Source organism: Pseudorca crassidens, chromosome 20, assembly GCF_039906515.1.
Source record: "Pseudorca crassidens isolate mPseCra1 chromosome 20, mPseCra1.hap1, whole genome shotgun sequence".
NCBI classification, from domain to species: domain Eukaryota; kingdom Metazoa; phylum Chordata; class Mammalia; order Artiodactyla; family Delphinidae; genus Pseudorca; species Pseudorca crassidens.
In genome coordinates, this window is record NC_090315.1 from 19,619,441 (window position 1) to 19,642,242 (window position 22,802).

The following is a 22,802-nucleotide window of genomic DNA, read 5'->3' on the forward strand; positions in this document are numbered from 1 at the left end:
CCACATAAATTTTAGGATCAGTTTGTCAATATCTGCAAAAAATCCACCTGGGATTCTGAGAGGGATCATGTTGAACTTGGGGAGTATTGCCATCTTAACAATATTGTCTTCAATGCATGGACATGGTTTAAGTTTTATACTTTTTGGTTAAATTTATTCCCAAGTATTTTACTTTTTGTTGATGTGTAAGTGGAATTGCTTTTTTTTTTTTTTTTAATAAATTTATTTTTGGCTGTGCTGGGTCTTCGTTGCCACGCATGGGCTTTCTCTAGCTGTGGTGAGCAGGGGCTACTCTTCGTTGCGGTGTGTAGGCTTCTCATTGCAGTGGCTCCTCTTGTTGCGGAGCACAGGCTCTAGGGGTGCGGGCTTCAATAGTTGTGGCACAAGGGCTTAGTTGCTCCACAGCATATAGGATCTTCCCGGGCCAGGGCTCAAACCCATTTCCTATGCATTGGCAGGTGGATTCTTAACCACTGCGCCACCAGGGAAGCGCTGGAACTGTTTTCTTAATTTCACTTTTGGATTGCTCATTGCTACTGTATAGGAATACAATTAATTTCTGCATATTGATCTTGTTATCCTGCAACCCTGATAAACTCATTAGTTCTAAAAGTTTTTTTTAGTGGATTCTATATACGTGTCATCTACAAAGAGAGACAGTTTTACTTCATGCCTTTCATTTCATTTCCTTGCCATTATTTCCCTGACAAACTGTCTAGTACAATGTTGAATACAAGTGGCTACAGCAGAAGTCCTTGTCTTGTTCCTGATCTCAGGGAGAAAGCTCTCAGTCTTTTATCATTAAGTATGCTCTTAACTGTGGGTTTTTGACAAATGCCCTTTATGAGGCTAAAGTTCTCTTCTATTTCTAGATAGTTGAGCATTTTTATCATAAAGGTTGTGAAACTTTGTTAAATGCTTTTCCTGTGTTTTTTGAGATAATCACATGGTTTTTATTTGTGTATTCTACTGATGTGATGGGCTCACCTAGTCCATTCCTATTTTGAGTTATGTACATTACAAAGAACTGATGTTGAATTTTTTTCAAATACCTTTTTTTACATCTCTTGAGGTACTAATATGGCAAAAAAAAAAAAAAAAAAGTATATATTTCCCAACAATCTCCTTTGCATTCCTGGCAGAAAAATGACTTTTTCATGGTGTGGCATGCTTTAATGTGCTACTGGACTCTCTTTACTAGCATTAATTAGGATTTTGGGTCCAATATATATAGTGGGATTAGTCTCTGAGTTTCGTTTTTTTAATATTATCTGGATTATATGCAGTTGATCCTCATTATTCATGGATTTCCTATTTGCAAATTTGCCTACTAGCTAAAATTTATTTGTAACAACAAAAATGACAAAAATCAATACTTGCTGTATTTTGCAGTCATTTGTAGACATGTGAGTTGCCTGATGTGCATAGTTCCCAGCTGTGGTCTGCCTCTTGCTCCAGCTCTCACACAGAGATGATCAGAGGATAAAGACAGTAAGGGGCAGCAGTGCAGCACAGCGCGAGAAGCCCTAGCTCTGGGGCCAGTCACAGAAGGTTTGAATCCCAGCTCTGGCACCAGTTAGTGGATGGCCTCAGGCAACTCACTTAACATTTCTGAAACTCACTTTCTCTTTTGTGAAAAAAAGAAAATAGAATCTACCAGGAGGAGTTCTTAGGATTTAAGATTGTAACCTATGTGTGATATGAGTGTGTCTATACATATGTACATATTTCCCCAGGAGTCACGGTTCAGTATTCGCTTAATTCACTATTCTCAGTGACTTTATATAACATAACTGGTGGGAATAAGAACTGACTGTAGTTACAGTCTGATCCTCAGTTTTGGTGTGTAATACCTGATTTATAGCAATAATTTGGAACTTTTCTTCCTCTTTAGTGTTCTAGGATGGCTCAAATAGCATTGGAATATTTTGGTTCTTTAAAAGTTTGATAGAATTCCTCCATAAAGTCAACAGGGTCTGGTATTTTGGGGTTGGGGGATAGGTAGGTACAATATTTCTCAAGTGTTCTCTATCACATCTACAGAAATAATTGTGTTTACTGGGGCTGTTTTGGTAATTAATGTTCTTCTAGGGACTTCCCTGGTGTTCCAGTGGGTAAGACTCTGCACTCCCAATGCAGGGGGCCCAGGTTTGATCTCTGGTCAGGGAACTAGATCCCGCATGCATGCCACAACTAAGAGTTCACATGCTGCAACTAAGAAGTCCGCATGCCACAACTAAAGATCCTGCATGCTGCAATGAAGATCCCATGCGTGCCACCACTAAGACCCAGCACAACCAAAACATAAGAATAAATAAATAAAATAAATATTTAAAAAATATATTCCTATAGGAAATCACTCATTTCATCTATTCATCTAATTTGCATAAAATCAAACAAAATAGTCTCATGTGGCTCTTTCTTATTTCATGGTCTCTATGGTTATTTCTCTGTTACCATATTTCATGACCTCTGTAATTATTTCTTCTTTTTTTTGGCCGTGCTGCACGCATGTGGGATCTTAGTTCCCCTACCAGGGATCGAACCTGTGCCCCCTGCAGTGGAAGCACGGAGTCTTAACCAATGGACCTCCAGGGAAGTTCCATCTCCATAAATATTTCTGTGTTATTTCTTATTTTGGATATTTTCATTTCCTACCCCATCTTTATCTTCCTTTCATTTCTTTAGTTTTCACCCCCCCAAATAACCACTGATTTATGAACTGTTTTCCTACTTTCTAGGTGATCAATTTATTTTACCTTTATCGCTCCTTCTGTTGTGAGATTTCATAAGTGGAATAATTCATTTATTGCACAATATATTAATTATTTCATAATATAGTATTTACAGCTACGAATTTTCTTCTGAGTACTCTCTTAGGTATATTCCATAATCCTGAAATACGGTTTTCATCATTTTCTAGATTTCATTTATAATTTCTATAAATTCAGTTTTAATTACCTGTGGCCCAAAAGTTATTTTAAATATTTTAAAATTTCTAGATAGTACGCAATTTTTCTTTTTAATTAGTTACCTGCAATTTTTATTTAAGTGAATGAATAAATTAACAAAAGAGGACACTGTGACCTTTATGCCCAAAGTCAGGAACAGGCCAAGACTATGTGCTGTCACACTGTGATTAGAGAATATTGTCCATATAATTTCTGTATTTTTGGATCTGAGATTTTTCCTTATGGCTTAATTTATCAATGGTTTAGTGAATGTTCTGTGGATACTGGAAATGAATGTATCTTTAGATATTTACAGATTAGATCTATCATATTCAATATTTTCACTAGGTCTTCTATATCCTTACTTATTTTTGTCCACTTGCTTTTATATGAACTGGGAAAGAATTAAAACTCCTCAATACTAATGTATTTCTATACTCTTCTTACATTTCCTGTGGTTTCTGCTTTGTAAATATTGTGATTATCTGATGCATGGATAGTCATACTTATGGTTTGTATCTTTATCACTGAAATATTGCCCTTCTTTGCCTCATTTAATACTGTCTGATACTTTCTTTCCCCTTTCTGCATTTATTAAGTCCTTATCCACACCTGTGGTCTAATCTGTCTAAGGAGGATTCTTACTGTTCTGGGAGGATCTTATGCATATATGATGTGATTTGGATTTTGCTTTGTGATCCAGAGTTTTTATTAGGTGAGTAAAACCCATTGATACTTATTTAATCAAAAATAATTAGACATACTTGTGTTAATAGATATTGTATCATGCTTTTTACTGCTCTTTACAACAAATCCTTCACTACATGATCTGTGTCAGCTTGTTTCAATATGTGTGTATGTGTGTACATGTCTTTAATTTGGAAGGTTGATGTTTTTGTTCTAGGGGTTACCTTTCTTTATAACTTCAGAGAGTAACTTAATTCTTCGTTTCTATGGCTAGTATCTACTGACTTTCTATAACAAGTTATGACAATCTTATGAAATTTGTACTTCTCCCCTGCCCAATTTTACTTGATATTATTTTTCTTGGAATTTTCTTTATATATACTGTGTGTCTGTTTCTTGACATCACTTTTAGTTGTAACTTTTTGACTTTTAGCTATAAAAGATACATCAGGATACTTCCACCATCTTTTTTTTTTTTTTTTTTTTGTGGTATGCAGGCCTCTCACTGTTGTGGCCTCTCCCGTTGTGGAGCACGGGCTCCGGATGTGCAGGCTCAGCGGCCATGGCTCACGGGCCTAGCCGCTCTGCGGCATGTGGGATCCTCCCAGACCAGGGCACGAACCCGTGTCCCCTGCATCGGCAGGTGGACTCTCAACCACTGCGCCACCAGGGAAGCCCTTTCCACCATTTTTTACCTTTTCTTTCCCTTCCTCTTCTAACTTGTGTTATGTAATTATTACACTGCTATTGTGTTACTATTACATAATAACATTTTTATGTTATTATACTATTCATATCATATATATTTTGTTCTGTAACTATTTAGTCTTAGTTCTACAGTTAAATAAATTTGACAATCTTTCTAACATTGTTTTGCCTTTTATCTCTTGACTGGATAAAGTTTTTCCTCTACCAATTTCTCCAGGTGTTCTTAAAAATACATATTTCTCAGAGTCAAAAACATTTGAATGGTGCTTTATATATGATGGAATAACTGGGTTAAAATACATAAATCACTTTCTTTTACGTGAGTCCTTTGTAGACATCATTCAAGGTCTTTGAGTAACTATATGTTACTTGGAAAACTTGGAAGCCAGATTGACCTTTGTTTCCTCATATAGGTAACTTGATCTTTTGTCTGGATGTCCAAAGGTTTCTTACCATTTAGGTACAGGAATTTCGTAGCTATATCCTGCTAATGATTTTTCTAGGCCAAATGTTCCTGGGACCCATCGTGTCCGTTCAGTTTGTAGATTCAAGTTTTCCTTTATTTTTGGAAAGTTTTCTTGAATTACAGATTTAAACATTTTTTTCCCCGTTTCATGGTTCTGCTTCCTTTGGGACACAAATAATGCAATCTTTCTGTTGTCTTCCTTAGCTGTCACTTCTAATATTTTAACTTTACTAATTCTATTTCATTTTGTTTACTTTCATCAGTCCTGTCCAACTTTTCTCTTCTTGCTTTTTGCAGATTCTGGTCTCCTGTGTGTTGCTCCTTACATAGTCATGATTTCTATTACGGTTATATCTTTAAAGATTCTATTTCTTGACTAAGTTCTGCCAGCTCATGTTTCATTTCCTCTTATCTTCCTACAAATCTCTTTGAAGATGGTATATACATTCTTACATTCCTGCTTTGAATTCACCTTCTACAGTGGCAAATGCTTTATTATGTTTGTTTTTTAATGTGACACGTTTGGCCACAATCTTCACGTCTCTGCTGTAAAAGTTTTCTGGTTCTTCATGTATCGTTTGTTCTTGTTTTTCTCTTCCCTTTTTCTTGCAGTATTATTGTACAGATCCTGTGCTAGTTCCTTTCTGATTACTAGTCATTTCTAAATGTGGCAAGTTCTTACCAAATCAGCTACATGTAGGGGAGAGGGCTGGGACATAACTCAGGCCAGCAAGAATTTTTCTGCTGATACAGAGTGGATTACAAGAGTGAGCTCTTTAGTCTTTTCCTCATTTTAGTCTTCAGAGATCGGCAGCTTCAGGGCTGTTGAAAATGCAAGTTTTCTCTCTTTATCCTGGTCTGCTTAAACTCTACTTTTACAAAAATGGTTTGTCTCTGTGATTACTCCTTTCAGCCTGTCTACCTTGTTTCTCTTTCATACCAAAGTGTATACAGGGAAGCTTCTGTCATTACTCCTCACATCTAGTCCCATGGTCTCACACAGGGGACCACTGGTTTATCCCTCAGAATGTGCCAGTGACTTTGGAGGACTAAACTTCAGCAGCTTTACCTAAAATCTGCAGCTTTAGGAGTTCTCTCGCAGCATCTTTCTACACTCCTTGGAGTTTCACTGGATTTGGCAGCCCTTCCTCATATATTGTGGTTCCAGATTACAGACCTCTCTTAGTTTCATCAAAGAAGGAATCTGACTGTTTTTCATTTTCTTTCATTGCTCTGAGGTAATTCTAAACAAAAGAAGGAACTGACATCTTTATCCTACCGCTTTAAAATGAGAAGTTAAGTAAGCAATTTTAGGGGTCTAACCACACAATTAGAAACAATCTACCCCAAGTTGGGAGCATGGAAATAGTGAAATGACCAAGGGTATAAAAATGTCAAAAATATTAAAGTATATAGCTATTAATTTATATAATAATTGTAAGTGTTTGTGAAAATATATAATTGTATATGGAAAATGCATACGATGATTGTAAAAACTATCTATATTGGGGTCATAAATAAGTAAAATATATACATGTACAGGATGAAGAACGGAAGGGAAAAATGAAAATTGTTTTTTGTTAAGGGTAATGAACACTAAGTAATGTTTTTCATTAAAAAAAGTTTTTGTTGTTGTCACAGTATAGTCTGTGCAATAAAAAACACAATGTTCCAAAAAGAAAAACAATCAAGACCATACAGAGATTTACTCCAGCACCTACGAAACACAAATCATTAAAAATGCAATGACTGGCTCCCCACTTGCCAGTACTAACTATGTCCTATCTCTGGAGGCAAGCTCCAAAGTTGCATCCTTTTGCTCCAATTCCAACCCAGGTTCTTTACAGCAGCCAGGTGTCTCCCTGCCTCCCCTGCCTACACCACTCCCTCCCCACTAGAGATTAACTCTACTCCAACAGACCACTGTCTACTCAGCACTGACGATGTGCCAGGCACTGTAAGGGGAGCACAGCAAGTAAGAGTATGGGCTTTAAACCCTTTAGTTTGTTTTGTTTATAATAAAGAGCAGCAAAAAAAAAAAAAAGCAGGTTGCATTTAAAGGACAAGTTAGAGTTAAAATGTTTGGGCTTTGGAAACAACCAGATTAAATAAAATAAAAGTAGAATGCACCTATAACAGTGCCAAGGACATAGCAGACATTCAATCAAGGATATTTAAAAAAATCTCTTATACTTTAAATTTCGCAGCAAGGGCAATATAACACAATGGTTAAGACAACAAGAAACTGACTTTTTAATTTAAAAAATATGCCAGGAAAGGATACTACATACACATTTTCTGTGACCATTTAAACCAACATCTTCTTTTCGGCTCCAAGTTTCTGTCCCATGGTTCCCACATATGAAATACTAACACTACTATGAACATTTAAAAAAATTACTTTGAATGCATAAACTGAATATATGATTAGTCTATTTTATTAGCAATATTTTTACTCTCTGAATAATTACAACTAATTCAGAGTATTCAAAAGATCAAAGTATTTACATAAAAAACTAGCCTGGCAATTTTGATAAGTTATAACTCAAATAAAAAAGGGAAATAGATTTACACTTCTCAAATATTCCCATCATCCCCCAAGATGAAAATGTAAAGGAGTAAATTTAGGAAGGCGTATAAACTCTGAAAATGAGCTTTCCCTTTGGCTAAGTAATACCGTTGATCGGTAATGGCTGATTTCACTGGTTTATTCACAGAAAATGTATAAGCACTTTAAAATTAAAGTTCAATTTAAATAAAATTTAAAAATTAGTTCCTCTGATGCACTAGCCACATTTCCAGTGTTCAATCACTACATCTGGCTGGCAGCTACTGTACTGGACAGTGTAGATTTAGATCATTTCCTTCAGTACAGAGAGTTCTGTTGGAGACCACTGGGTCTAGATAATTCTAAGATGAAAAATAAGCCAGTCTATCATCTGGTTTGAGAAATGATTACAACATCTGAGGATTCCTCTTGTGACACAGGGGTGAGAAAAACCCAGAGAGCTTGAATAGAGAGGGAAAAACGCACCAAGACTCTGAGCTCAGCTTTAAGTGTAAGGGGTGCGGGTGGTGTGGGGAGGCCTGTGAGAGGGTGCGCCTGTCTCCCAGCTTCTCCCAGCCTGTGTCTGAGGCAGAGACAGAATCTGGCCTCCGGTCTCTTTCTTCTCATGCTACATACTCCTCAAACAATCCTGCCCACACAGCTACAAGCTGGTAACATGAAAAGGTCCGTTTCCAACACACATGGAACTCCTGCCTTCAGATCCATAAATCCAGCTCCCCTTACTCCATATCTTTACTTGGATTGTTTTGAAAGTGACTCACAATGTATCCAAACCTGAACTCATCATTTCTGGCCTCGCTGCCTCCTGCATAAAAAAGAATGTGGTTGGCCTTTGTCTCCAGTTCCTGAGAGGCAGCCAATAAACGCTTGAATTTCCCTGTGACAAGAGTATCTTTGTTATTCATGGTAGGCTCCAGCCCACATCTGACAGCTTGTGCTAACAGGTGACTCAGGGTGGGCCCCTAGATGGTTTTTGCTAAGGAGATGACTCAGGATGGGAGCTGGCCAAGCCAGAAAGACCAACCGTATGCTTAGAGGGTTGGCGCTCTGAGCCAACAGATATCAGCTTGACCTCTGGCAAGTGGAGAGCAGCTGGAGATTGAGTTCAACCTTGTGGCCCATGATTTAACTAATCATGCATACATAAAGAAACACCAGTAAAAACTCTCAACACCAGAGCTCAGGTAAGCTTCCCGGGCTGGCAATACTCTACACACTGTTGCACACTGATGAGCCAGGAGGATGATGCATCCTGACTCTATAGGAAGAGGACAATGGAAACTTGGAGTCTGGGACTCTCCCAGACTTTTCCCACTGTGCCTCTCCCTTTGGCTGGTTCTGATTTGCATTCTATTTCTATAATAAAATTGTAATTATAAGTACAGAGCTTTCCTGAGTTGTGTGTCATTTTAGTGAATGGATAGCCAGTTGGTCAGAAGTGAGAGTAGCCTGGGGTCCCCCAAAGTTGTGACTGGCTTCTGAAGTAAGGGTCAGTTTTGGGGATGACTGTGCCCTCAACCTATAAAGTGTGGCTTAACTCCGGGTAGTTGGTCGGAAGTCACTGTACCCTTCAGATCTGCTCCTCCCACAGGGTTCACAATCATAGCGAATGAAGATCTACCCATCTATCCTTCTGCTAACGGGAGAAAGAAGGTCATCACTGATAATTCTTCCTCCTCAACTGCACTCCACACAAACGATGAATCAGTACATCCTTCCAACTCCTGCCCAGTCTACAAAGCCATACATGACCTGGCCTTTTCTTCAGGTTTCTTGATGATGGGCTATTATCTCTTTAAGGGTGCTAGTAGGGCCATGTATAAGCTTTAAATTAAAGAGCTAAACTTACAGTTTAAAATTATGTGATCTCTTTCACCATGTCTCCTTGCTATAGAGTTACTAGCATTTAATTTTGACTTTATGCCCACAAAGGGGAAATTCCAGGCTTTATTCAGAATACTTGTATTAATAAATAAGTTTTAAATTTCTCAATTCCAGGGAATCTGTTTATAGGTACTCAATTTTAAAGAGACAGGTGAGTAAAATGTTTCTTGACAAGAAAATCTACCAACTGTCACTGAAGGGTAAGAATTATTATTTTTTGGTACCATGATTATTTGTATAAAGATATATCCATGCTGTACCTATAAAGTAATATGACAGGTTTTAAAAATAAACATACTAGAAATTACTGATAAAAATAAAATTTGTCATTCAAAGCAGTCTCCTTTGGAGACTCATTCCAATAATGGAACCAAAGCTCAAAATATTTTGGAAAATTCTCTTTGGGAACTGTCTTCACATTCTGCATAGATACTTTTGAATATTCTCATAGATGATAAATCTTTGCCCTGTGAAACTCAATTTTACCTTTGTAAGCAACTAATCATTAAAAGCCATGGTGGGAAATAAGGTCAAAGATCATGACATTTCTGATGAAAAGAAAGGTATATCTGGATGAAAACCACTGGCAATGTGTAAGTTTTAAGTGATATACTTGCTCTGAACCAAAGCCAAATTAAAGGATGTCGGAGGGGAGAGAGAGAAAGAGAGGGAGGGAGGGAGGGAGGGAAGGGAAAGACAACAAGGAAACTGGTATTTAAAGAGTCATACACTCTCTTGAAAATCTGATGACAGTTATGGCTTCCTCTCAATCTTCTGCATATATTATTAGAAAGGTACACCACATCAAGGTCATCTATGGAGCCAGATTAAAATTCCCTGGTTTAGAACAGTAGCTCTCGCTTTCTTTTTCTTTCTTTTTTTTTTTTTTACTGTATCCAACAGAAAAAAAAAATTTATACTGTGACCTAGTTTGTACATACATACATATAATTAAAATAAAAGTTTCACAAATAATTATCAACCTTACCATGTGATAGTATTCTCTTATATTTGATTTCATTATGAAAAATGCTACTTATGACCTACTACACCAATTTCACAATCTACAGCTTGAAAAATACTGGTTTAGAGTAACTGATGCATAATATGAATAAACTAACGATAATGGGAAAACTCACTTGATTATAAAAATTCTGATGTTATTTTAAACTAACAAAGAAAAAGTCATTTTACTCTATAGCCAAACTTTTCAAGAGACTGGATTCTTTATGGCAAAACGGAACTGTCTTGGTCATTCATCTAAATGGCTAACTAACTACTGGAGACACTGATGGGTAAATCATACAATGTTCATACCTTAATATTAGAAAACCACAAATCATTCTCATGTAAAGTGGCCAGGTAGACAGATGTAAGAAGTCCAGTGCAAAGGGCAACAGTTCCACCAACTGTAAATGAAAGAATCGTCCATAATCTTCTATTGGTACAACCTTTTAGAAAAATGAACAGATGAAAAACCAAGTCAGTAAAGGATTTAGCAGTTAATAGTTCTATTTCAGACTGTCCAACGTGCCAAGTTCCAGCTGCCCGTTAGTGGTGAAGCTTTCTGTGTCTCCAGCAGACAGTTAGGGGTTCCGTTTTGTGATTCCACAGACCTTTTTATACTTTTCATACTTTTATTATAGTTTTTTCCCCCACTGTATCTAACTGTTCATTTGTCCATTTTGCCAACTAGAATGTAAGCATCTTGAGGACCAGCATATTATCTTATTCATCTTAACACCTAGGACCTGTGCTTGACCTAGTTTAACTACTAAGTTTCTTAAATAGAGGAATAAATGGGTTACAGATCTAAAATATAAACAGTCTTTTAGATGATCTACTTACAATGTGTGGTTTATTCATTAAAAGCTACTCCCAAACTTGATTACTTAAAATTTTAAACCCCATCACACAAGTTAAAGGAATATAAACTAAGAAACATATTTATAGTACATATAAGAAAGATAAAAGATCCTTAATATAGGATAAATACTTTCAGGATAATAAAAAAAATGAGTATTTCAGTAGGAAACTGATTAAGGACTTGAATAGGCAATGCACAGAAGAAAAAATGGCCAATAAACTTAATAGAAAAAAAAAGTTAGTATTAATGAAATGCAAACCAAAACAAAGAGCTGTAACTTTTACAATAGTGGCCAATTTGATAGCTTAAAAATGCTTAGTACTCTGTTTTGGTAAGGATACAAAAATATCGCCTTTTTTTTTTTTTAAATAGACATTTTTTAAACACTGCTGGTGTTAGAATAAATGGATACCTCTCTGGAATGTGACATGGCAACAGGAAGTAAAAGCCACCAAAATGAGCACACTATCTGACCAATAATTGCAAATCTAGGCATACACCCCAAAGAAATAAAGTTTTAAACAAACATTTGGCCACTGTGGTTCAGGTTGTATAGGTAAAAGGTTAAAAATCATCTAAATATTCAATAAGAAATTAAATAAATTATGCTACAGTCACACAGTGACTACACACTGACAAAATTTTAAAAATACACTGACTGACATATGTTCATAACACAACAAGAGAAAGATAGCAAGTTACACAACAGCGAGTAGGATCTCAATTTTGAGAAAAAACACATCTGAATGCTTGTAGGTGTACATGTACAGAGAACAACATTTAGACAGCAAGATAAAGTGTCATTGGTGGTAATCTCAGGATGAGTGGGTTTGTGGGAGTATTTTTTCCTTCATTTTTGCTTTTCTTTAGTTTTCTTTTTTTTTTCTGACCTGAATAAATACTGCTTTGGTAAAATGAACAGTCCTCAAAGTTATGTTTTAATTTAAAAGGACAAACTTGAACCTGTATTTGTTTTTATATAAGATTTTCAGAAAATACTCTGTATTGTCCCAAATTGCTAATAGCTGAGTTGGATGGCATGACTGCTCAATATAGATTACTTTTATTTTATAAAACTGTCACCCCCCCACCAAAAAAATAAATAAATAAAAAATAAAACTGTTACCCCAAATTACTTTACTAGCTCTAGCTGCAGCTGATGTAAACTCTGTCAGATACCCAAAATGGCTGATAGACATGGAATTTTTCATGCTTACTTTAAAAAATCCTGACCATGCTTAGCCTAAGAAAGCAACTCGGGTAGCAGGAATTTGGTAATTAATGCCATTTGATGTATGGCTTAGCAAGAGTCTTCAACATTATTTAAACAATTTACCAAATTCTGACCACTTTTCCCACCAAAAAAAAAAAGCAAATTAGAAAATTTCAGGAATTTAACTGAAAATAAAGAATAAAAGAAAGTTTGATTCATCTTTCAATACTTTAATGAAATGAGAAACTCACCCAAGGTAAGGCTGTCTAGTTGTGAACAGCATACACAAACCAGAAAAATTAGAAGTAGACTAAAATCTGAACAGTGGGAAAAAGTATTACTCTCAAAGTCAAAGGATCAGATTGGCATAACTATACCGAACAGGCAGCTGAGAAGCAAAGGGCTCTAATCAGAGGTCTTTTATCTAATCATAACTGTAAAACAAATATTATCACATTGCGATCAAATCATCTGTAAAACTAAAATATCAAGGTAATAGAATAAGTTTCTTCACCTATTAGGTCTCACCAAATTTTTATCCTATTGGAGAGTGATTATTTCAATATGCAGACAAAAAAGCAATCCCAAATGCTGCTTTAATTTAAATCACCTACTAGATGACAATTTATTTTCCAACTTCACATTTTCTTCTTGTGCCACGTAATCCTCTGAAACTTCTGTGGTTTGTATTCCTTTTCTTTGCCTGATGGATATCATGGTGTCAAAGACTCACATGCATTGTTCTTCCAACCACTCCTACAAACAACACAGAATTAAGCCACCATCCATATGTCCGTACCCTCTCTGCCAAATACAGCCTGTGCTCATCTGTGTTTTGGAGACTTTACCTGAGCCATTTTCCCTTGCTTAGGACGCCCTCCCATTTTCCCATCCAAACCTTAACCGGCTTTCAAAGCTACTCTCAAGACACAACACAAATATTCCTTTAACACAACCACATTTATGAAGCGCCTGTCCTGTGGCAGGCACTGCCAAGAGTTAGGAGCCCAGGTGAGCATCACAGACAAGCCCCTGCCCTTCTTCCAGGAAGCCTTCTTTCTTGGGATGCACCAACCCCTACTGATCTCTCCCCTTCCCGAGGCATAGCAGTTACCACGCATTTTGTCACATAATTAGGTAGTTTTATATTATTTTCTATAGTACCAACCATGGAAAAGGTATTAAGTAGTAAATTTGTTGATTGTTGATGGTCTGATTTTGAAGAACTGAAACACTGTTTTGTCTCCGGTATCTGGATTTTGATACTGGTGCTCCTTCAAACAATTCACACTGGAAGCTTTAGGAATATGCCTCAGTGGTGATGGCAGCGGGGGTGTGCCAATCAGGGCAGCTGCTACACCAGGCAGCAACAGTGGGAGTGACGGCAGGGAGCAGGGGCCTGGTTTGGAAGCAGTAAGTGGGAGGCAGGGGAGTGGTGGCAGTGAGTAAGCTGGCTACAGTCCCCCGGAACAGCTGGCGTCACTCCTCCGACGAATGAACAGCGTTTAACCATTTATTAACTATGACCGGTTGCCGGACACGACTGTCGGGGCAGTTTATTAATTCCTAAAGGTAAACAAGTTGCTCTACTGAAAAGAACACACCAATCAACGTTATATCATTCATTCATTCATACAAAAAAAAAAATCTGAGAGGAAAAAGGTGCAAGCACCGAAAATGGAGACTCTGGAGCAACGAGGGAGAAAAGGAGTGTGGGCAAAGTCGTACCTCTACAGATGAGCTTACCCCCAAATTACCTCATCCTAGAATCATGACCTTTCTAAGGGCCCCAAGCGGAGTTGTAAAAAGCCCACAACTGATACAACGTAACACATTAGGACAGAAGGGCAACAAATGTTTAAGTGCCAACTACGTGTGATAACAGCATGAACCCAAGAAACAAAAGTTTCCCCATCAAATTACAAGGAATGCCATCTTAAATGTTTGAAAAGGGAAATGAGAGCGGGTGGTTTTTTTCTCCATTGCTTAGAAGAACCAGCACGTACTGGGCACCCCGGGGCGCTGCAGGGCACATTATTCAGCTCACCTCCGCACCCCAATCTACACCATCGGAGTCCCCGCCAGACGCTGAGGGGCCGAATAAGTTCAGTAACTCGCTCCGGCTCACCGAGGAAGTGGCGTGGCCGCCGAGGCCGGAGACCACCCAGCCCCTCCCTCCGCCCGCGTGGCCAAAGCAAGAAGTCGCCCGAGAAGGCGCCCCGCCCTCGGCAAACTTGCTCTCTCCTAAGCTGCCGCCCCCAGTCCCGCACGTCGGGAGGACAAGGGGGCGCCCAGTCCCACACCGGGTCTCCGCAGACGCCGCGAGGGCCGGATTCGCGCCCCCACCCTGAGCGACGCAGCGGGGCGGCCCGCGGGCTTTCGGTCTTCGCGGCAGATTCAGCCGAACGCCGCCACGCAAGGGCGGAGCGCCACCCGCCCGCCGGACAGTCCGGGGCCGCCGACGGAGCCTCGCGCTCGTGCGTCCCCTCGCGCTACCCGCGGCCCGAAACGCAGCCACAGACCTGCGGCCTCAGCCGTCCTCGCGCGCGGCTCCGGACCGGGAACGGGGGCAGCCGGCCGGCCGGCCGGCCGGGGTCGCAGAGGGCCGCGGGGGCGGGGCCGCACTACGGCCAGCAACGCGCCGCGGGGAAAGCTAAAACCCAGCAGCCGCGGAGGTTTGTGCTGCACCTTGGAAATGGGGGGCTGGGGGGAGTCACCGCCCCGGGGAGGGGGCGCGCCGGGGAGGCTGGGCCACTGAGGCCGCGCTTATAGGTCCCGGGAGCCGTCCGTCAGCACGGGCCACCTCCCCCTCTCAGGGCGCCCCGCCCCGTCTCGTGCGGCGCCGGCCGGAAGGAAGCGGCGCACTTCCGGCCGCCGGGCTGTAGTGTTGGCCGAGTTCCGCTCCGTTCCGCTATGTCCCGCGGCTCCCGGCACCCCTCGAAGAACATTGGACCCCCGTCACCGACCGAGGAGCCCGAGGCCACCTTCGCCTACGCAGACTCCCGCCACCCCCAGGCCAGAGCGAGCGGCGCTGCTCGGGGGAAGAGGGCCGGGATGCGAATAAGGGTGGCCTCAAGTCGAACCCCGGGTGGGGAGGGTGAGACGGGCTGGGGGCCGCGAAAAACTCTTTCTTGCGCCGGTGCCCTCCTGTCTCCTGTGCTGGTGGATGTGGAGGGGTCAGTAAGGGCCCGGTGAACGGAAGCAGTCCGACCACTCGGACATCTCCCAGCTAACCGCGTTGCCAAGGCCTGGCGCGTCCCCTTCTCGGGTCTTGGCAACACCCCCAGGCCCCAACTGCCGGTGATGTGTGTTTGGAAGTCTTTTACCGACTGCCAGTGAGGTACTTTCGCATCTCCAAAGACGCGCCTCTTTTTGGCGAGGGGGGCAGGGCGCGCTGTCTTCTTCCAAATTTTGCGTAGAATACGTTCCTCTGTCTTCTTAGGCTCCTATGTTACTCCGTCTCCAAACTAGAGTGTAAGCCTTTTCGGAGGGCAGTTGCTGTGTTGTATACGTGGATATCTTTCTTAATCACACTTTGGTGAACAGTAGGTAAAGCCTTTTGTTAGCAGATTCTCAGAGCACATGTTAATTGATTTTTATTAAGGAGTGGTCATCTGGGTCTTCCACCTGTGAAGAGGACTGCTCGTCTGTCTAATTCCAGGAATTACTTCAGCCAGGTGCCTTTCCTTGTTTCCACTGTTTGATATTTTCCTCCTCCTTTGTGTGTCTGTTGCTGTTAATAACAGACACACATTCTGTGTCAATGGGTTGAGGTATCTGCTGGTGGCTTTAATAAAAATAAATGTCAGCTGTTTTTTCAGGTGGCATTTGTCATGTTTAACATGATTGTTGGTGTCTTTTTTTCATGTTATGGACTTGAGAACAGGGAGTGTATATTTATAATCTTTCTCTTTCGCCTTAAGATGCTTTACATAAGATACATTTGTGTGTTTAATAAATACATATGTGAATTGATTCCTCCTTAAGTAGAATTCCCCCTCTCCTCCCCACCTTATTATGTAGGGTTTTTTCTTAAACTGTCTTGCGCACTGGGGAAAAAAATGTCTGTTGTGAAACATGCGTCCCTTGAGTAAAGGAAATAGTACTTGTTAGCAGCTGCTTGTTTTCATATGAAATGGCTTTACTAAGCAAAATAACGCTTTGAGAGCAATAGACATCCACTGCTGAGGGTAAGTCTTGGTAATAAATAAGTTAATTAAGAATGAATTCATTCTGATACAGCAACCATGGGGGTGATGGGTAATGAGCGGTAGACTTTTGCCCCTATTGACCTCTGGTCATGGGCTGTGACTGCAGAGGTCTACAGGAATACTTGTTTGCATTGTGTTTTGAAACCCAGTGGGATCTGGCTTTTCCTCTGTTGGGGCCAGCAATAGTTAAGTTGTGCTGGAACAGTTCAGCTCAAAAGTATGGCCTGGAAACCTGTGGCATCACTATCAACATCATAAGGGAGCTTGTTGGAAATTATCGGGTTCTAGACATACCTACTGAATCATAATCTGTAGGGGTCAGGGACAAATAATTGGTTTTAAGAAGTTCTCCATGTGGGTCTGTGTTCAGCAAAGTTTGAGAGCCATAGCAGGACCTTGCTACTCAAAATATTGTCTGTGGACCAGCTGTGTTGGCATCACCTAGGACCTTAGAAATGTCGGCTCTCCGGCTCTCCCCAAGGCCTACTGAATCAGAATCTGCATTTTAATATAATCTCCAGGTTATTTGTATGTACGTCACACTTTGAGAAGCACTGCACGCGAAGTCATTAATGTCTTCTTATGGGAAGTCACATCCTTCCCATAAAAGCATCTTGCGTTGGACCAAGGGAGAGAGCTCTCCTTCTCCATTGGCTTTTTCCTGTCTGATGTACGATGTTTGTTCAGTTTTCAGTAGTTTGGCTTAGTAGTATGAACACTCTGGATCACTCTTCCCTTCTGTGGCAATAGACTCTCCCAGTATTCCTCCTCTCTACCTTTCTGGCATTCCTTTTCAGTCTCATGTAAACTCTTCCTCTCTGGCTCATGGCTCCAATTTCCAGTGATATTCTGATCACTTGTAAGTGTTTATGTCCAGGCATAGCTCCTGACAGCCAGGTCCCATACATGTAGTGCCTATTGGAAATTTCCATGTGTGCAGAGCACTCAAACTCAACTCGTTAAAAATTAAACTTTTTCAAATCCCCAAACCTACTTTTCATCCCATGTGCCCCCTTTTCCTAATTGCTGTCAATAACTTAGGAGCCAAACTTGATTCCTCCCTGTTGTGTAGCCCATATATCCAGTCAAACACTGAGTCCCATTGAGTTTATTCCTAAATATCTCAGGACTTGCCCAACTTTTCCCCATCTCCATTGCCACTACTGTAATCCAAGGCACAATTTTTTGTCTGGATCATTTCAATAGTCTGCTAACCGATTGCCTTACCACCATTCCTGCCCTTTGGCCTTGTCCACTCAGTCCACCCTCCATATAAAAAACATACTGATCTTACTAAGATATAAGTCTTTTGGTGGCTTACTGGCTTTATATAAAAAGCTCCTTAACAAGCTTGAAAGTACTGCTGTGAGTCAGGCTCCATTTACCTCTCCAGCCTCATCCCTACTTCCTATTCATAAATTTCCAAGTTTTTATAAGTGCCTGACTTAACTACTATTCAGCCTTTAAATTTCAGCTTAAATGATCCTTGCTGCTTGATATTTATATACTCCCCTCTCACTGAATCATAGCTTTTCTGTGTGATGCATAGAATACGGTGGAAGTGACAGTGTGGGACTTCTGAGGCCAGGTCATAAAGACATCCTAGTTTTAGCCTTATCCTCTCTTGGATTGCGCACTTACGGGGGATGCCAGCCACCATGTTGTGAGGACACTCAGACATCGTGTAGAGAAGGCCACATGGGCGGCACCTGGCCTCTGGCCAACAACCAGCCTGCCATGTGAGTGAGCCACCTAGGAGGAAGATCTGCCAGCTCCATGTCATCCATGCCACTCCCAAATATCTCATGCACAGATACGGTAAGAATAATAAATGTTTATATTTGTTTTAAAGCCACTAAGTTTAGGGGTAATTTTGTTATACAATGATGGGTATTCAATATAGTAGTCATCCTCTGTATGGATGTATCATCATTTATTTAATATTGCCCTCTAATTGGACATTTAGATTGTTTCCAGCTTTACCCTGTTACATGCAGTGCATAGAGAATATCCTTATATTTATGTAATTCTTTAGGATATATTTCTAGAAATAGAATTGCTAGAATTTAAATTAGGATAAACATTGGCAAACTACATTACAAAAGGTTAAAAATTGTATTAATTTACACTTCCACCAATGTGCATTACGGGGCTTATTTCAGTGTCCTTGTCAACAATGGATATTTTTAATCTTTGCCAATCTTAGGCGACAAATGATATATCATTTTAAATGTATTAGGTGGAGATAATATCAGGACATTATTGGCTGTTTGTATTTCTTTTTCTGTGATTTATGTTTTCATGTTCTTTGGCCAATCATCGATTTCATCTTTATATAAAGGGATTAGTTATAGATTATGGATTTTAACATTTTTTTTTGGCCGCACCGCGTGGCATGTGGGATCTTAGTTCCCTGACCAGTGATCGAACCTGTGCTCCGTGCAATGGAAGTGCGTAGTCTTAACCATTGGACCACCAGGGAAGTCCCTGGATATTAACTTTCTGTTGTATACCTTGCAGGTATTTCTCAGTGTTGTGTACTTCATATAGTGTGTTTCGCTTTGCATTGGTTTTCCATTTTCTGTTATCAAGTCTATCATCTTCCCTTTATAAAAGCTTCTGGGTTTTTCCAACATACTTAGGAAAACCTTTACCATCCCAAGATTGTAAAATTTTAAAAATACTTTTTCCTAGTTTTAAAAAATATTGCACCTTTTTAATATGAAGAGAGAGATCTGACAATTTTTTTTCTAATTGGAGAATCAGTTGTTTCACCATCATTCTTACCTTACTGATTTGAATTATCTGCATCACATACTAATTCTAGTACGTATATGGCCTATTTGTAAACTCATTTATTGTGTTTAAATGATTTTTAAAAAGAACTAGTTTGCAACAGTTCTACATACTGTATTTTTTTTAAACACATGTTCTGGCAAGTTTTGCATATTTTCTTGCTCATATAAACTTTATAATCTTTTACCAGTTTCCAAAAAAGAATCCATGGAGATTATTTTACTGGAATTGTATAAAAGGTAAAGAAGTCTTTGAGAGAAATGAGATCTTTACAATACTGAGTATTCTTTTACAGAAACACATATTCAGTTGAAGACAGTTTGGCCCACTTACACATATTTTTGCAACAGTAGTTTCATGCAATCTTATTTTGCCACCTCGTCCACAGGGTTGGTTTTTCAAGTGTCTTAATAAAAGTCAGAGCAGTAGTCTCCAAACTTTTTGATCTCAAAACTTCATCAATCAAAAATGTTTGTCCTCTCTGTGTGTGAACGTGTGCACGTATATGTGTGTGTATACATACATATATATACACATTATGTATTGCAATATATGGAAATCCTAATATGTTCTTCCTACATCCCATGGGTTGTTTTATACACTCCTTGCGTATGACCCATGTCAGAGACCTCAGAGATCAGCCGTGTCTACGGCATTCTTCCGAGCCTAGTTTGGCACTCTTGGTCTTAGGCAACCCATGCTGAGTCCTGGAGATCAGCTTTCTCAGTGCTCACAGATCATTCCAGAGTTGCACAGGAATCAGCATTACACCTGAGTCCTTCCCCATACCCCCCCCCCCCGCCTTTAAAATACTTGCCTCCTTCCCTGGGAAGATTCTTAAGAAAAGGTATTATGTAATATTGTTAGTTACTTTTTCTCTCTTCCTTTGATCAACTTCGTATTAACTAGATTTGTAATGGTTTAGAAGAATGAAATTTATAGGCAGATTAGCATAGGTGTATAATTATCCAAGGACTCTATTAAATAAAGTTAACAAAATATTTAAACATTGTCAAGGTTGGTTCATTTTCTTCAACACCTGGTACTCTTCTTCCCTCTACTTGTCTGCTGTTTCCACCTACGCCTTCCTTTTCCATTTCCATGGTTAGAATAACTATTGTATGTTTTTGAATAAGGACACGAATAGTCAGGTTATCCAGTTAAAGCAGATGATGGTGCTTTATCACATAATAAGCTTTTGGCGAAGTGTGATGATTCTTAGATGTTGGCTCTTCTAGTCCACAAACCAGCCTTGGCTGGTCTTTCCAATTTGTTCCCTTGGACTGCTCTAATGTCATTCCCTGCAAAACAGGTATATACAACAGGTGTCTAAAAAGCCTAGAAATAGACATTTCCTACTAACAGATGCCAAGGTGTACAGTCTGGCTTGGGATTTTTTTTTTTTGGTAGGACGAAGTAGGACTTTCAGCCAGAAATGTATGTGTTTCTAATACCCTCAAATTCAGATATTTTATCATGCCTTAAATTATGGCTAATCTAGCACTGGGTTGGATTTTCACTAACACTTAACCACGTGCTGTCCCCAGATCTTCCTGAGTCCACCCATGGATGTTAATAAACTAGCCTGAAGGACTTATGCTTAGGAATTCACAGGCTTCATTGCATCTCACCAGGCCTGAAAGCTGCTAGGACTCAAACGACCCCAATAGTTGTGTGGAGATTGGAGTAGGTAGGCTCTGTCCTTTTGTGCTCCCCACATGATGGAGGAACGAATACAGCTACCTCTGAGAGGTTTTTAATCACAGTCTCTTGATGGCTTTAAATTTTTTTCAGTCAAGATACCAGGAAACAAAGTTTGTTTCCTCTCACAACTGTCAGCAACCAGTTCATTTATATGAGCATACGTTCTCCGTGGTGATATTACCCCCTCCGCCCCCAACAGGGAGAAAATTGGCTCTTGGGGGTTGGAAAAAACCTTATTCTTTTAATGTATAAAGTGCAGATATACAGTATATCTTAGGTATTCAAATTTCATGGAGGGGGGTGATCAGGAAAAGTCTAAAAAAAAGTTCCTTAGGGACGTGATAATGAAAAAAAGGTTGAAACGCTGATACAGATTAAGTTTTGGTGGTTGGAACACCGGCCAAATTCTAGAGTTTAACTTTTCTCTTGTATTTTCACTATGCATAGGTGTATGTGTGTGTGTTGGAGGCGTGGGGGGAGACTGGAAATAATGTTAAGTTACATCAGTGGATAGTGGTTAAACGCAAATGCTGGTTTGGATTTTATCTTTGCCCGTTCTGCCGTTTTCCGACCTGGTCATAAGTCTCCTCGGTGAAACTAGCAGAGCTACATCCCAGGCCCACAGGACAGCACCCCATATGAAGAGGCTGGCTTTAGGGCTGGACTGCAGGTATGCTTCAGAATTAGGATTGCTCTGCACCCGAGTCCTGCAGGTGAAACAGTCCTTGTGCGATGGTTAGAAGACTGAGTTCCGTGTGAGAGCTTTGCATGGTCAGAGCCAGGCCATTTCTCACCGTTTCCAAGAACTGTTACCTTTCCCTAATGGTCCAGTGCATGGCACTCAATCCTGTATAGTTAGCGGCTGATTATACTGAGCGTATACAATTTGAAATACCATTCTCTCTCCTTGGGCCTAAGTTTTGCCAATGCTGCCCGCTCATCAGCTGATTTAGGGAAAGGGCCATTTTCACATAGTCCTTAATGGCAGTTTATAGGTGTGAGAGAATGATTATATGAACTTAATGTGATGGTAACAGGGTAATGTTCTGACACTTTCTCCCAGGCTGTTGTCTTTTTAGATGTGACATGAATTGTATACAATATTCTAGGTACCAGGTTTGTCTTTTTTGGGTATATTTTAAGAGATACGATATTTTGTTGCGAGTATCCTTCCTCAAAACACAAAGCAGTATGGCTCTTAGAGGCCTTTCCAAGGCTGTAACACGTAGCTTTGATACCATGATTTATAAGGGCGTTTAATGCGTCCCTGCCCCCAGCACACACAGTGAGTGCTCAAACCATGATAGGAACCACTGTTTGAGCTCACAGATGGCCAGGCCTTTTATACACATGGTTGCTGATCTTCACAACAACCCTACAAGGTTTAAGTATTACCATCTGTTTTACTGATGCAGAAACTGAGGCTCAAAAAAAGGTTGAATGCCTTACTCAAGGTCACATGGCTTCGAACCAACACCATCCAGAACTGTCAGAACTCAACTAGGTATCTTACAGACGATCTTCTCATTTAGTCCACATAACTCTCTGAGGTTGGTATTATAAAATCGATTTCACATTTCAGAAAATAGAAGACATAACTGAACTTACAAGAGGTTCAAAAAGGTAAAGCCAAACTATATTTCAAACCAGCTGAGGTAGCAAAATACCCACTCAGTGTGCAGCTGGCAGGCCGTCCACCACCCATGTCCTCCCCTTGCTTCAGATGGGACACAGTGACCGCTTTCC

At 40.1% G+C, this 22,802-nt stretch overlaps 1 protein-coding gene across 5 annotated transcripts in view; it reads right to left on the reverse strand.

The window, feature by feature from the left end:
* DPY19L3 (dpy-19 like C-mannosyltransferase 3) overlaps positions 1 to 15,002 on the reverse strand; it is a 74,803-nt gene extending 59,801 nt beyond the window's left edge. For 2 of the 5 annotated variants that reach the window (XM_067720461.1, XM_067720460.1), the window contains exons 1-2: positions 12,956 to 13,093; positions 10,583 to 10,716 (exon numbers count right to left, since the gene is read on the reverse strand). In XM_067720461.1, the coding sequence (XP_067576562.1) occupies positions 10,583 to 10,614 (32 nt within the window). In that variant the 5' untranslated portion in view covers positions 10,615 to 10,716; positions 12,956 to 13,093. Of the gene's footprint in view, positions 1 to 10,582; positions 10,717 to 12,955; positions 13,102 to 13,513; positions 13,953 to 14,392; positions 14,544 to 14,867 lie in introns of those variants that run through there. The other 3 variants (XM_067720457.1, XM_067720458.1, XM_067720459.1) reach the window with 3 other exon arrangements.
* Positions 15,003 to 22,802: the final 7,800 nt, after the last annotated feature.